General features: G+C 39.9%; 1 protein-coding gene across 1 annotated transcript; it reads right to left on the bottom strand.

Annotated features, from left to right (window-relative positions):
* Positions 1-3,179: 3,179 nt before the first annotated feature.
* On the bottom strand, positions 3,180-11,308 carry LOC306858070 (acyl-CoA desaturase-like). The gene is made up of 6 exons (XM_079398450.1): positions 11,038-11,308; positions 10,684-10,902; positions 9,914-10,044; positions 6,667-6,872; positions 6,345-6,577; positions 3,180-4,838 (listed from the first exon to the last, which is right to left on the bottom strand). Exons 2-6 carry the CDS (start codon positions 10,892-10,894, stop codon positions 4,639-4,641), a joined length of 981 nt encoding a protein of 326 aa, XP_079254576.1. The 5' UTR covers positions 10,895-10,902; positions 11,038-11,308; the 3' UTR covers positions 3,180-4,638.
* Positions 11,309-16,970: the final 5,662 nt, after the last annotated feature.

Below are 16,970 nucleotides of genomic sequence, written 5' to 3'. Positions count from 1 at the left end.
GTCATCGAGGTAGTTAAGTATGCGGATTCCCATCTGTCTCAGAGCGGAAAGAGCAGCGTCTATGCACTTCGTAAAAGTGTGCAGGGCCAGGGACAGTCCAAACTAAAGGACCATGTACTGATAGGCCACTCCCTCGAAAGCAAAGCGGATATGAAAGTAAGCGTCTTTCAGATCCACAAACAGAAACCAGTCCTCGGGCCGTATTTGCGTGAGGATCGGTTTCAAATTTAACATTCTGAACGGCCGACTCGCTGTTCGCTAAGGGGAACGTTTCCATGGCACCCTTTGCAAGCAGTGTTTGCACTTCGGCTCGCAGAACATGCGATTGGTTGTCCTGCACCAAAGTCTGCACTACACCTCTGAATACAGGCGGCCTGCGAGAAAACTGGAGCGAATAGCCTTGTTCTATGGTTTTTAGAACCCAATCTGACCCACCGGGAATGGCTTTCCAAGCCAGCAGCTGGTCGGCAAGAGGTTCTATTTTTATTAATGACAGCTCGCCGCCCAAAGGGGGAGAACTGACATTTGTGAACATTCTTATTGAAGACAGCTCACCACCCGAAGGGAGCGAACTGACGTGTGAGTGCAGGGAGAGGAGAAATGCTCTTTATAATATAGTATAGTCCGCTATCACAGTGGTGGTTAGGGGCACACGCTGAACTGGCAGGACATGCCCTGTTAAAAACCTCCACCACTCAGAAGTGTTCAAAGGGATGGGAAATGAATGCAAGCTCTCTTTGAGGGGGTTCCGGTATCCGCAAGAACTAGCCCTCTCCTCTTCCTCTCTGCACGCAGATCAGGACGGCTTCTGAGGCCCAGGTTCTAGCACTACGCGAGGGCAGGGACCTTGACCCTTCGAGAAGGGATACTTCCTGGCCATTCGTGGGCACTGTTGAAGCCTAGGCTCCGGCTTTTGTGAGAGCTGAGCTTGAAACAGTCGCCGAACTGGAGCGCTTGGGCAGGAAGTGATGCAGCACTTGAATCCTGGCCAGACTCGTCCATGTCACGGAGAAGTTTCGCCTGAAACACTTGCAGCACAGACATTGTATGCAGGGCTGAGCCGGCCTGGCCAGCCGCTGCATAAGGCTGCCAGAGCTTGGAAGGATGCACTTCAGTCTTTAGCCCGCGGCTCATCGGCAGAAGAAGGTGTGCAGCCACTTCCTCCTCCAGAGGGGGGAGCTTGCAATACCCCTTTTCATCAGCGCCATCAATGGTGGTGAGAGCCGCTGCAGTAGAGGGGTTCAAACGTGCCGAATATAGAGCCCGCCATGTTTTCGTGAGCTCTTCGTGGACCTCAGGCATAAATGGAGCTGGACGCTGACGAGAGGAAGGCTGACTATGTCCCTTCAGGAACCACTCGTCGAGGAGGCCGGGGGCGGGCTCTTCTGGGGCCAACCACACGAGGCCTAGTTCCTCCACAGCGCGTGAGAACGAGGACCAGCTCCGAGTCTACGCTAGGCTGCGTAGACTGAGATGGAGGGGAGCTTCTCTCGTCGACGGCTATCTCTTCTTCAGAGGTGCCGAAGGAAACGCGTCCAATGAGGGGCTTTGATCCTCACGTTCAAAACACATCGGTGACATGAGGCGCTGCGGGGAGAGTGAAGTGCGTGGGCATTGGCTCATGCCAGAGAGAGGAGCCTCGCTGTTCCGCTGCTTCTTTCTCCTGGGAGAGAGAGGAGTCAGGGAAATGGAGCGAGGAGGACAGCAATAGAAAAAGGCAATCCGTGTGAGAAGGTGGGCAAGGTTTATGTCCTCGCAGTGAGGACACGAAGCCTGGTGAGTGCAGCCTCTGCGTGGGCAACGCCCAGACATGCGACACACTCCTTGTGCTCGTCTGCTGCCTGCAAGAGCTCCCTGCATGAGCTACACTCGCGAAGTGACATTTGAAACAACGCGCTTAGGAGATTTGCTCAGAAATTTGCTCTTTAGTCCTTCGCCGGATGGCCGCAGAAGAAATCTTCCACTGTCGGTTGCTGGTTTCAACGGCAGGTTTAGCTTCTAGATTCTGCTTCAGTCTTGTCGCTGAAGGAGAAGATTCTGATGAAATGGCGCTCTGGGCCAACTTATATAGCAGTCGGCTCCGCCCCCTCTGGGGGGCTTGAGCGCCATTGGTTTGTGTAGTTAACAAATCAGGCTTCAGTAACAAAGCAGTGACGACGCAACGGGAGTTACCTTTCGATAGGGAACCGTTATCAGTTAAAGCAGGGGTGGGGAACCTTGATCCTGGAGGGCCGGTGTCCCTGCAGAGTTTAGCTCTAACCCTAATCAAACACACCTGGACCAGCTAATCAAGGTCTTCAGGATGCAGTTAGGTTTTTTTTTTCCCAGGGTTTTTCAGGGTTGGAGCTAACTCTGCAGGAGAGTGGCCCTCCAGGATCAACGTTCCCCACCCCTGAGTTAAAGGTTTGTCAATTGTATGTTTACATATTACAAATATATCTGGTCAGTGTCTTTAATAGTCTTTAAGATAATTGACATTTGTCAAGGCTAGAGGCTTCAAATGAAAATTCGGGGCGCTCGCAAAAAACAAATTGTGCGCCAAAAAACATATTTCAATAACTTTAAGATACCATCAGTTTAAAAAAAACAACACTTATAAGATTTATTTAATATTAGTACTACAGTATTTCAGACTTTAAGATGAAAATAGTTCAGATTTTAAGTTTTAAATAAACTTTCTATAGTTAGAAACAAAACTTTCTAACTTTAGATTCCCTCAGAAATTTGTAGGTTTTAAGAATTAATCCCTTTGCCCTCAATATTACATTTAATTGAAGGAAGTGACATCATCCATTGGAAGGATATGAACACAACATCAGTAAGTATTATCAATAGATTTGATTAATTCTGTTATGTTTTGCAGCGTCAGTTGGTTTGCTTAACTCCTTCCGTCCTGTTTGATCAGTTGGATCAAATAAATCATCAATTCTTTGCTGTGTAACAAGTATCTTTAGTTCTTCATTTCCATCCAGATAATTTCCATTTAGCTCTTTATTTGCATTTTTTTTCTTGTCATTGTGTGAATAACCAAGTTATAATGAAGTTACCAGAGCATATCACTGAAAGTCTGTATATGTGAGACTTCAAAAGACTCAAAAGAATAACTGCTAAAATTATTATAAAAGTTACAAAACAGAGAAAATTGGCACAACAGTATGAAATGAAGTGTAGAACTGACATGTGTCAGAAAGTGTAGAAGCTTGTTGCTTCAGACTTTATTTCCAGAAACTGATTATGAAACAAGAGTCTATTAATTATTACAGGCTGTTATCGCAAACAAGAACATCACATTAGTTTTAAGAGCCGAAGGCTTCTTCCAAACAGCATGAGAAATACCACAACTGCTTTTTGGCATCTTGAGTCACAAGTGTCAAATTGAAAATAGGGTGATCTGTCCAGTGTGGGAGGAATGGGAGTCGATATTCAGTATAAAGTCCTCTAAGAACTACAATCCAAATGGTTTTAAAGTTACCAAACAATTTCATTACAAGCACCTTGTCAAATGAAATCCAAAAATGGAAAAATAGCACTGAAAAAATCTCTGAAAATACATTGTTTGATTAAACATACAGGTGTACTACAGCAAAAACCAGTTTGCACCATTGGATCGCATGCATGGTTTTTGCCGTCATAACACACTTGAACTATTATATTGTAAATCTACAGATACAGCCATCTGTATTATTTTGCAATAGAAAATAGAGTTCTGTATTAATACAGCATGCTTACACTTAACAGACATGTATGTAAGATTAAAACAGCAGGACTCAAAAAATAAGGATGATGTTGCACAATTAATTACAATACAAAACCAAACTATACATTTTACAGTATTAAATAATCAAGAATCTATGCACGTCATCATTCTCACGCAAACTCAACCATTCAATCCAGCGACAGACGTCCATATTCCTTCTGGATTTTTCAGTGACTTAGCTCAAAATTATTAATTATAAACGTTACTCACAGTAAGTGTGTTTACAGATTAGACATTAAATCGATCTCAATCCGCAGTAACAAAAAGTCCATCTGTCGTATTTGTGCTGTGGTCAAAATGCACCAAAAAATATAATCAAGAACCATTAATACAGATTCCAACTATTCAAGCATTTCTCCAAGTGAACTATTTGTGCAAGTATGGCAACAAAACCGACTGGCAATATTAAATTATGAAATACTCTAGTCATGTCTGTATCTGGTCTAGTCCTGATACAGTAAGGTGCGGCTGTTGAATATTAAATAGATGTGCATCTAAATTAATCTCTACCAAAATGCACAGCTAGATTTGGTAAGGGATGCACATAAAAGGGTAACGGGGTTGTGGGGCGCCGTGTTTATCTCCTGCATTGAGTAAACTGGCACGTCAGCGACAAGAGCTCAGGCCGGACTCAAAAATATCTACAGCTGCTGTCGAGAAGAGGAAGCCGGAAAGAAAATCTGAACAAGCGCTACACAAACAGGTCGGAACCCTGTATTAAATCTTCACAGGCTAGACTGGGGAAAAAAATAAAATTTGTCATCTGACATCAGACTATGAACTTTTGAGCGGAAGCTTCAGTGTCGAAACTCCCCATCGCCGGAAGGACTGATTGCCCTTCGGCGTTCAGGTTGGCAGTTCGTTAGTATGGACGGCGGTCGTTAGCCGGTCCGGTGGCTGCCGTCTCCGGTGCGTTGAGCTCGAGCGAGCACAGCCTCTTTGGACACGTGCTTGGGCTCACTGGCCAGACCCAGGAAACACATGAAGTCAATGAAACAGGTGGTCAGATTGAGTTTGCAGCCGAACTCGCTGGTGGCGTAGTCAAAGGGAAACGTGTGGTGGTAGTTATGGAAGCCTTCGCCTGAGAAATTAAACCCGGAGATGATAAGTCAAAATGGAAATGAATCATCAATTTATGCAAATGCAAAACTACTTTTTTCTATTAAACGGGTCATGAACTGAGAAACTGAACGGATGAACTGTCCCTTGATCTTTTGACATAAGAGGTCACTGTAGTATAAAAACATCCTGTAAGTTGAATGAGGAATGTGCCACTCTGTGATGTAATAATGTGGCTAAGCACCGCCTCCACAGAAGGAGGATCCTAACATCTTGCTACATCGCTGCATGTTTAGCCCCGCCCACCAATTCACGCACATAGTAGGTAAATGACAAGAGCGGCAAACGCAGGTTTACGCAGAAACCAAATGATGAACTTAATTTTTAATGACGTTCCAGACCATGGAAGCAAGAACTTGGTCCTTTGTTCACTTTATTTTACCGTGGATTCGTTTACAAAGGCACAATTCGATGCAGGATTTTCAGAAAGATTGAAACTAAAAGATCATGCCGTGCCAACTATATTGGATCAGACAGTGATGTCGCAACACACAAGTGTGAGTAACTGCTTTTATTACGTGGGCACTATTGCTTTGTCTGTTTTTACAGATTGTTTGATATGTACTAAGTATTCATGTGTTTTTAACCTAAATCCCAGCAGCGTCCATCTATGAGGAATGTAGGCTGTCAATCATACACAACTATTGGCCAATCACAGCAGTGGGCGAGTCTATAATCCACCACGCCTATTCAAACAGAGCGTTCTGATGAAGGGGTTAAAAACAGGACAGAAAATAGCCTGTTACTTCGAAATTATGATGTTTTTTCATGTAAAAATATTTAACATTATAAGTGAACCTCAGAGAACAGTACAAAATAAAAACAAAGGCAGTTCATGACCCCTTTAATAATTTTTAATATTTTTTATATATGTTTATTATATATCAAAACATATACTCTAAATATGATAGAATGTTAATATTTAGCAAAAATATAATTATATATTTCTGCAGCAACATTTTTTAAATTATATTTTATTTATTTATATATTAAAATAAATTATATAAATATAATTGTTACAAATATTTTATATTTTTCATAACGAAAATTAAGCATTTATTCATGGCAATTAAGGACATTTTACTCCAAAAAAAATTTATTAATTACCTTTTCTATTTTTGTGCGTGTAATTTTGAATATTCTAAATAGTGCTTCTCATTAGCTACTCGTTACTGTATACAGCAATTGAATTTTTTATTACAATAAAAATGTTTTGCATTACAGCACTGAGAAAGCAAGGTTAAATGTGCTTAATTGTCCTAAAAACAAGTTTCAGCTCCTTGAAAAAATGAAATTTTTGTAATTCTTTTGATTTTGTAAATTTAACTTGTCTGCACTCCATTGGTAGTTAAAATTAAACTCTTACGCAACTTTGTCACATCAATTCCTTCTGAAAAGAATGACTACTAGTTGCATTGACGCTGCAAATTGCCGTCGTTGTCGGTTGTGTGGTGTATATCAGACGCACCTATAGCGCTGAAGGCGACAAATCTGTTCTCCCGGGGGTTGATGCTGCCGTCGTAGGGCCGGTTTCCCCACATGTGCGCGGCGCTGTTGACCAGCCAGGTGGCGTTGAGCACAAGTGCGTATCTGAAGATGGTCGGGACGAAATACGCCACCCACAGAGACTCACCCCACATGTACCACGGCACGAACGTCGGCATGAAGAAGCACATCAGCAGCACAGACAGCTTGTAGTACCTGAGACAGTTCAATCAAACTCAGTTAAAACCGTTTATTCTGGCCAAAATACACAGTCTGACTGACATATGAAGAGATTTCAGACTTGCCTCCTCTGAAACATGACGACTTTATCAGCCTTCAGGTCGCTGAGCTCCAGCTTGCGTCCCTTCTCGATGACGTCCGGATGTTTGCGAACCAGCAGCCAGCCGATGTGAGAGAAGAAAAACCCTCGCACGGCGTTGTGAGGATCAGCGTCTGTCTCAGAGTATTTGTGGTGAACGCGATGATCACGCGACCATTCGTAGATGTCATTCTGCAGCACAGAGACCAGGAGATGAAGCAGAACGTCATTTCTATACTACTGAGGGAAGATTGCAATTCTGTTTTGTGCCACTGGCAGCACACAAATGACACACTACTATATTTACTATAACAAGTTTCCTTTCTCTTTGGAGTGTTACAAGCTGATTGTGCATAGATAAGATCCCAGACGTTGCAAAGACTTAAGTCTCAAAACCAAAGAGATATTCTTTATAAAAGTTAAGACTCGACCACGCCCCCTAAAACGGCTCATTTAAACACGCCCCCACACGTCTACGTCACTGTGTGGGAAGATTTGCAAAACACCGCCCAAATGTATGCGCAAAGAAAGGGGGCGTGAGTTTTATTCTCGCTGTAGGATTGTTGCTGCCGCCGGTGCCATGTCCTGGAGACGCTGTGAAAGCAAAAGTACTTTCTTTGGGCTTCCAAAAGAGCTCACAACTAGAAATCAGTGGTTAAGTTGTATTTACAACACTGTTCCAGAACAGTTCAATCCACATATTGGAGCGTGTGCAGCGCATTTTATGGAGGAGAATGTCCTGAACCTGGAAGCGTAGCCTACAATGCTGGCTGCACAAAGGCTGTTTCTATAAAGTGGGGCAATTCCAACTTTGCAAGGACAGTCTGACGCTTCTGACTCACAGCCTGTAAGTATGTTTTCTCAATTAAAGAATTTAAAAAGACAGTATAAGTCATTATAATCAGTAATTATGTCCCCACTGGATGCAACAAATGCCTTGTTTATTATGGGTTTTATTGTTTTAGTCTCGGGACACGGCATCACACATAGGGATGGGTACCGAAACTCGGTATTAAATCGGTCTCGGGGCTAAATTATGAAAGACCGGAGTATCGATAAGCTCTGACGTTATCGGTACTTCTGTCGGTACTGGAGAAATTAAGAAAACACACATACATTTATTGTTGCTCTCTCTCTCATATATATATATATATATATATGTCGCCAGCTGTTTTTATGTGCAATAATATTCAAACATTTGTCTATGATGCATTTTTGCTATGCGTAATTCAGAAGCCAGATCGCGCTCACGCGAGGAGCTTCAGCACACGCAACATGAAAGTCCTGTTTAATTATGATAGAAGAGAGAACCAACTATTCAAACATCTGCTCACACTTTAGGCCTGTGGCTGTTATATTAAGCTAAGTATTTTTTTTTTTCTTTCGATTTTGGCTTCCAAGGATTATAGCCGCATTTCTTCTAGCACAACTCCCTTCCCTTCATAGCGGCATAACATCTGAATCAGCTCAATCAGTGATTGTTATAAAATGCCGTCTTTACTGTTGCTACATTGCAGGACATATTTGATAGTAAAACAAGTGATCTGTTCCCCAGGCTGAAATGTGTGTGCGCGCGTGTGCCTGCGCGGCGGCGTGCTCCAAAACGGACAAGCAAAGTACACTTTGAGCTTCGGGCGCGTCGAAATAACACACAAAAATATGCCAAAAAAATACACACACAATGTGTCAAAATGGCCGGTTATGAGAGTCTTCACTTTTATGTTTTAAGTGGACGAGAACAGTTGGGAGAAAATCCGATGCGTGTCAGTATATTGTCTTAAAGTGTCAGACTGGAGCTTGAGCCATCAATGTTAATCAAAGAACAAAATGCAAAGAGAAAATCACCCACAGCTCTTAATCTGAACAACGTTATAGCTTTAATAAACATAAATCTATCAGTACATACAGTGAAAACTATGCAGTGCTCATTTGATTAACTATTACTTACCTGAACATTAATATTAGTAGACCTTCATGGAAAAATGAAAGCACTGTTTATTTCATTTCGTTTGTGTGTTTGTTTTATTGTATTTGTCAGTTTGTTTTACTTTGTTTCTTTGTTCATGTTGTTATCTTATCTTATGTATATAAAACACTAAAAATACCTGCACACTGGTGCATTTACAAATTGATGAAGTGCAGGCATTTTTAGTGTTTTATATACATAAGATAAGATACTGTAAGAATATGAACAAAGTAAAACTAAAAAAGTACCGATAAGAATACCGTTAAAGTACCGTATCGATAAGCAGTATCGGTAAGAGTAGTAATACCGTTAACGATACCCATCCCTAATCACAATACAGTGAGGGGTGTAACATTTCCGTCTCACACTTGAGGTATTCAGCCAATCACAACGCACTGGATAGCTGGCCAATCAGAGCACGCCTCGCTTCTCAGAACCATGAGATTTGTAAAAATCGACGCGTTTCAGAAAGATGGAGCATAGAGGAGCAACAATAATGTACAGTATGTGGAAAATGTGCTTTTTTAACCTTAAACCACATAAACACATTACACCAAATAACGTTCTTTTTAGCAACATCATATGACCCCTTTAAAAGAAAAAAAGCCCAAATAATAAACTTCATAGGAGGAATTAATTATTTTTTTTATTCTAACATGAATCGTTAACAAATGACAGTTTCACTAGCAGTTAAAAGTTTGGACCGGAGTTATTATAGAACCTAAATGTAACAATATATTATAGAAAAAAATAAAAACATTTGTTACTATAAAATAAGCATTAAATAAGTTGAAGTTACACTACAAAAAAAAAAAAAAAAAAAAAAAAAAGTATTTAGCATTTTTGTTACTTAAAAAGTTACTAAAATAAACTAAAACCATTCATAAATAAAATAAAACAAATAAAAATGACAAAAAAACATTTAAATTAAAATGATTACAATTATAATAGTATATAATTGATACTAAAATAAAACTGGTTTGAACACGCGTGACTAGATTTGTTTCTCAAGATTTTAAAAACTTTCTTCTTGTAAAAGATGCTTGGAATTAAAATGTTTTTGTAAAAAGGAAGCTCAAATATCATTTGCCTCACGTTTTGGTCACTACATCATTCCCATCTTACATCTGTGTGATTTCAGAGTTTGCATTACTTTATTAGGATGAAGATTGAGAGGAGTCTCTCAACTCTATACTGACAATGCAATCATGACAAATGAATCCAATCAGATGGCGAGGCGAGGTCTGAATGAAGAGGAGTTTGTTACCTGGAAGGCCATGGAGTTGGCGAAGGCGAGAAAGATCCGGAGAGGTAAAGATGCTTTATATGATCGGTGACACCAGAGCCTGTGAGCGCCTGCAGTGATGCCCAGAGCACTGAAGAAGGAACATGTGAAAACTGCAACAAAAACAAACATACACCATCCATTATATACAGATGCAAATGACTTTAATAATTAATGGTGCTACTTAGACCCACAAAACACAGCTTCAATTTTAATGCACATACATGACGTCTCAATCACTCACAGTTCAATACACCTTTTTTTTAATGCATTTTTTTGCAAATATGATGCATCTGATGGCTAGAAGCACTAGTACTAGTGATGCTCTCAATTAGAATACAATGTTTAATTTTTGGGCAAGTAAATATAAGCTAAGAAGTGGTAGTTTGTCATATTGAGATCAGGTAACCAACTATCAATCAAAAACTTTCTAGTAGTTTCACTACTAGCCAATAAGATTTTTAAAATTAATATCTTCTTCTTCTAATATAATAAGCTCGTGCGTGTCAATAGAACGACGTGTGTACATTAGAACATTTCAAAATAAGATTTAAAAGATTAAATTTAAATAACACTATAAAAGTTTTGCACGCCTTCAGAAGTCTTTATATGGAGCTTCGCTGTTTGGAAAAGTGCAGCAGGAACATTCTGCTAAACATCTCCTTTTGTGTTCCACATTAGTATAGGGAGTAATGACGACACAATGTTCTGCCTCAATGTTACATGATTTATAGAGAGAGTATGATACTTACACCAGATCCATGTGAGAGGGCGTGCAGATGGAAAGAGGAAGAGTCCATACAGAGCTCCGAAGTGCAGGAAACTCATGAGAATCACATTTCTCCAAACTATGATGGTGGGAGGCTTGGGCCCTTCTTTCTCTTTATAGGTGTGATCAAACACGTCCTCGGCTGTGTCCGGCTCTGGGTGCCAGATTGAAGATTTGATTTCCCTGTCAGGCATGATGAGCACTGCCAACACAAACACACACTTCTCTTATTATAACACACAAAAACAACAGCGAACGCAGCAGAAGCAAAGCGAGAATAAAGCGGGTCACATCAGTGTGACGCATCAGAGAAGCTTGGTCAGGAAGAAGCACTCACAGAACTGCTGCGGATGGATGTGAATTCAGCGCAAGGGAGTTAAAGCCGCCTCTGAGCAGGAATATCCAAACGCGTGAAACTCAACTGCGTGCAAACAGCTGCTAACGCGGACGCCCGAAATACTGCGCGGTGATTGGTCAGAGAGTTCGATGCCTCCTTAAAGCGAGCGCTCCGATTGGCTGAGGTTCATCTGATGTTAGCGTTCTCTCTATTCAGTGACAGCAGCATCCCGTACAACCCAAACTCCACCGGACCGGTGCTTTTATACCGTAAACCATCTCACCCCACCGGCGAGGAGTTCCTTTGCTGCAGCCAATCACCGAGAACAAGCCATAAGCACTATTTCATCATTTCACACACGTCCTGTTTTTCAAACATGATTTGTTCTTGGATTATCACTTTATATTGTTCCTAAACTATACTAAATATTGATATCCTGATAACAGGACAGGAAATAGACTAATTACAGTGATCTATCAGCTGAACTACAGCTAACCTCGGTGTTTCCCTTGCTTTACAGGGTCATAAATCACCTCATTTTAATTAAGGCACTTTATGTAATGGATTGTGTTATATATATATATATTGTCCCTTAAATAAAAAGAGTTCATTACTAAAAGTATGTCAAATAATTCTCTGGACAATGATGGATGTTATCAAACAAATTAAAAATTATTTTATTAAATCAAAAATAGCTACCTATTTTTTGTGAATTGATTTGCTCGGACTGTTTATAAAAAATGAGCTGGTTCAAAATTTATTCACTGATTTATTTTACACCAAAATATTGTGATGATTATTACATCAAATACATAATTGAATTTCTATATAATTATTATATGTGTGTGTGTATTAGTGAATTGATTTGTTCAGACCTGATTCACTATCATTTTTTTCTATTATTTGTAAAAATTCTAAATAAATACAATTATTATTTAATCATAAATACAAAACTTTATATATATATATATATATATGTATGCATAAATTATAATATTTTTTATATATATATATAAAGTAGGCTTTATAATTATATTTAATTTCGTAAAAATAAATTAATCAGTTATAATGACAATGTCCCCTTAAATTTAGTTTTTGTTACCTAACTAAATGTCTTAAAACTATTATTTTGACTGAAGATTAAATGCTTAAAATTATGTGAATCTTATCAAAGACTGGTTAAATAAAATGCAGAAATGAGTCTCTGTAAGAGTATTTTATTAGCTGTATTTCTCAATCAGTGCAACAGGAATCAGTCTCATGTGTGAGAAATTCCTCAGCTGTCTGAAGACTGATCATCTCAGCTATGATTATTAAACTGTACTATTATTATTTTTGTGCTTTGAGATACATTCTAGTCTCTTTTTGAAATCATAATTTGTCATCTTAGAACATGTGAAGGAGTTAAAAATTGCTGCCAAAACGTTATAGAACGTTCCACGTGTGTCACACTAAATTACCTCATAATAAACTGATATGAAGAAGATAGTGGTGATTCAACAAGATCCGATCCAGATAATGATATTGACATGGCACGATGTTGTGATATCATTCAAACCTTTGCTCTCATTTCACCATCACACGGGGAAAACACACTCATCCACATTGATTATTAATGTTAAAAACTGTTTGTGCTGCGTAACGTATTTATGTAAACTTTGATACAGTGCCATTCAAAAGTTTGGGGTAAATGCAATTTAAAAAGGGAAAGAAATTAATACTTTTATTCAGCAAACAGGCATTAACTTGATCAAAAGTGACATTAAAGACATTTATAATGTTACAAAAAATTATATTTCAAATAAATGCTGTTCTTTTTAACTTTCTATTCATTTGTGAATCCTGAAAAATAAAATGTAACAGTTTCCACAAAACTATTGTGAAAACAGCTATTTTAAATTGCAATAATATTTCACAATATTACTGTTTTTTACTGCCTTCATACAAATAAATTCAGCCTTGATGACCAGACGAGACTTCTTTTAGTAACAATTAAAAATCCTAATTATTCCAAGGTTTTGGCCACCTGGGGCCTGTACCATGATGGTAGATGATCAAATTCAGAGTTACAGGTTTAGTTTCGAGTTGACAAAACCAAACCACTCCAATCTGGCTTTACTGGTACCATGATGCTGATCATCAACTTTTTCTGTCAACTCAGGCTTTGATGCTGAGTTTGTGGAGCTCGTGCACGTGAATGTGTGACATCACTGGCAAACAGCCAATCACGAACCTTGATTAAAGGTTTTGCTAAAGGTTAAGAGATTGAAGAATATGATCAATTTAAATGCATTTACATGAAAAATTTAAATGCATTTACAATGAAAAAAAATGAGTTGTTCATGAAAGAGGACAAATAAAATAAATTATTGAAGTGAAGTGACATACTGCCAAGTATGGTGACCCATACTCGGAATTTGTGCTCTGCATTTAACCTATCCAACGTGCACACACACACACACACAGCAGTGAACACACACACACCGTGAACATACACCCGGAGCAGTGGGCAGCCATTTATGCCCTGCCGGCCTGAGACTCGAACCCGCAACCTTTGGATTACGAGTCCGACTCTCTAAGCATTAGGCCACGACTTCCCCCTGCACTGATAAAGCAAGAATTATCTTGCTTTATCAGTGCAGTCACAAGTGAAACTTGTTAAATTGGTTTATAGTTGGAAATATATAGTGATAGCGACTCGGACTTGTAAGGTCACGTAGTCATTTTTAAAATTCATTCAAAATAAATGATTTAGAATAAGAATAATAAACGGCTGTAAACGGGGTTGAGAGCACCTTCAGTATATACAGTGTATGTACTTCGGACCGAAGAACATGCGGTGTCCAGTACCGAAGTGTGAATAATACCTCCGAAGCAAGGTGACCTGCAAGCGAACTTCCAAGCCAGAAGCCAGGCGATAAGCACTTACTTTCCTACTAATGGCAGTTCACGGCACGTGGCGGGGAACTGGCATTCGCAGTGTGAGGAGAGAGGAGGGAGCTGCTCGATGTAAGCGAGGAGCACTGATCCTCATGTATAAAACACACTGGCAGATCAAAGTGCTGTGGTAAGAGTGAAACACGCAGGATCTGTGCCGACATAAATCACTCATGCCTGATCGATCAAAACTTGCGAGTTCGCCATTTTTTACTGAGAGGAGACGCGCGAGAGCAGCGGGGCCATCTTCATTGAAGAAGGGGATCCGTGAGCGATGCAGGGACAAACTTGAGCTTTTGTCTGTGAAAGCGGCCTGTCTCAGTGAGCGCAGCCTCAGCTGCGAAGCTGTCAGCGATCTGAATCATTGGCGACAGCATTCTTACTCTGATCCTTCTAGAGAGATTGAGCCACTCGATGTAAGAGGGGTGCTAATCTTACTTGTAAAACACACACCGGCGGATAAAGGTGCAGGGGGAGAATGAGCCCGCAGGCTCTTGCTGGCGTAGGATCGTTCAAACCCAGTTGCGAAGCTCCGTGATTGTACCGTTCCTTTCTCCGAGCTCACTGAGAGAGGAGAAATGGGATAGCGGGGCTGCTTCATTTATGAAGGCGATTCGCGAGCGGAGAAGAGCGAGACTCATGCTCTCTGTGAGAGCATTCAGTCTCAATGAGCATACAGTCTCTGCATGGGGGCTGTCCAGACAGGTGACGCACTCACTGCCCTTCTGCATCATACAGGATTCCCTGCATGAGCCACACTCACAACATTTGCTAAAACGTAGCAGAGGAATTGCTGTTACCAGCCGATAAGCCTCGAGGGAAGGCTTCTCGCTTCTTCTGCTGCCGGGGGCTTTTTTCTACGGCGGCGAGCTGAAGGCTGTGCTTCTGCTTCGGCTTCTTAATTGCAGAGTCAGCGAAGAGATGGTCTTGTCGCTGAAGGAGAAGATTCTGATTAAATGGCGCGCTGGGTCGACTCCTGTAGCAGTCGGCTCCGCCGCTTCTGGCGGGCTCGAGCGCCACTGGTTTGTGCAGCTACACAAACGTTAACAAATCAGCCTTCAGTAACAGAGTAAACAGGAGTTTCCCCAAAGCAGTCGTCAAATGACGACGTAACGGGAGTTACCTTTCGATTGGGAACTCAGGGTTACAGGATTAGTTTTGAGTTGACAAAACCAAACCACTCCAATCTGGCTTTGTTGGTACCTGGGTTAATAGAGCATGTGCACATGAAAGTGTGACATCATTAATGAACAGCCAATCACATGCATTGAAACTTTGATTCACTTCTCGTGAGAGAGTCAGTGCGATTCTCTACCAAAGATTAAAAGATTGAACAATATGAAGAATTTAAACACATTTACAAGTCAAGTCAAGTCACTATTATTTGTATAGCGCTTTTAACAATGCAAATTGTGTCAAAGCAGCTTTACAGTATTTAGACGGGGAAATAGTTTGTCGAAATAGTGCCATTCTCCTCTGGCCAGACAAAATCAGCAGTTCAAATTAAATTTACACTGCAAGATGAAACGATCTATCCATGAAAGAGGAAAACTTAAAGAAAACATGTTACCATATAAGTGCAAGTAAAAGTAGTAAAGTTAGTTTATAGAGCAGAACGGGGAAGTGTTGTAACACGGTCAGTTTGACAAGTCAGAAAAGAGCTGTGGTCATGTCATCAATATCATACACGCCATTCACATTTTTAATGTTACAGAAGAAGTGGCATGTGAATGTGAGCAACATTGTAGAAAAAAAAAAAAAGATTTTCAGGAAAGAAACCAATATTTCTAAAAAAAATAGCAATCATTCTGTTGTAGATACAATCTTTTGACTTAAATAACCTAAAGTTTCTCTAGTTTAATTTGATATCTTGCATTCATGCCAACTTAAAACCCACATGCTACAGTAATCTATGTTACGGCTGCTTGGGGTGGGGATAGTTGTAACAGTTCATTACAATGTTACAACCAACTCTTAATGACTCCAGTTATCCAATCACATCTCTACTGAGGCAAAGTCATGTGAGGTTTTTATTGCACTTCAAGGGATTTATATAGAATGTGTTTCAATCATAGTTTATGCGCATAACTTTTTATTGGATGAAAACACTATCCGCTTCAAATGAACACATAAGGTTTTTGTGCACATTTTTTGAATTTCTGCGCATCTTGACATTTCAATCCAGCATTCCAAAATTCACATAAAAATAGGGAGATGGCAACACAGCTGACTGACCCCTTATGTGACAGGAACACAGTACACACACACACACACACACACACACACACATACATCTATCCCCAGCCTGCGTTACAACTCAGTAGAGGGGTAGGTTGTAACAACGGAACTCTTTGTATTTGACATTAACTCACATAATCTGTGATTATGCAGTACACGTCTAAGTGAGTTTTATTTGTAGTAGACAAATGTGGCTACTTTATATCAAAGTTTGAGAGATCTAGCACAAACAACCACTGAGTTACTGATGCTCAGCAAAAAGTGTTACTACCATCCCCGGTCTATATAATATTTATAGGTATAAACACACTTAAATTCTAAATTCATGTGTAGTCATGTTTACAGCTATTGATTCTAAAACTTATTTATATTGCATATTATCTATATGTTTATATTAATTTATTTAATAATTACTATTAAAATAAGCTGGCTTGTGTAATGGATTAAGGGTATAATAATTATATAAATAATATAAAATAATTACAAAAAAAAATCTGATGTTTTACTATGTAGCGTCCTTTAATTTGGGGTTAGAGAAACTGGGGGAGTGGCTTTATTGCGTCAGAGATGTGTCACTTTGCTTGAAGCTGATTGGTTAAATTTGGGTTTGAGATATTTTAAACCAGGGGCATGTTCAGGTTCACACCGGTGCACAACGTTTTGCTGTGGTTTCCGGGTTGAACGACATGTTTCCTGGAAATGGTGTGCAACTGGGTTTGAGATATGTTTTCTCTTGTTTGGAGGGTGTGTCAAAAAAT

Source organism: Barbus barbus, assembly GCF_936440315.1.
Source record: "Barbus barbus genome assembly, chromosome: 38".
NCBI lineage: Eukaryota > Metazoa > Chordata > Actinopteri > Cypriniformes > Cyprinidae > Barbus > Barbus barbus.
Note: the sequence above shows the minus strand (reverse complement) of the source record. Positions and strands in the feature narration are given on the sequence as shown.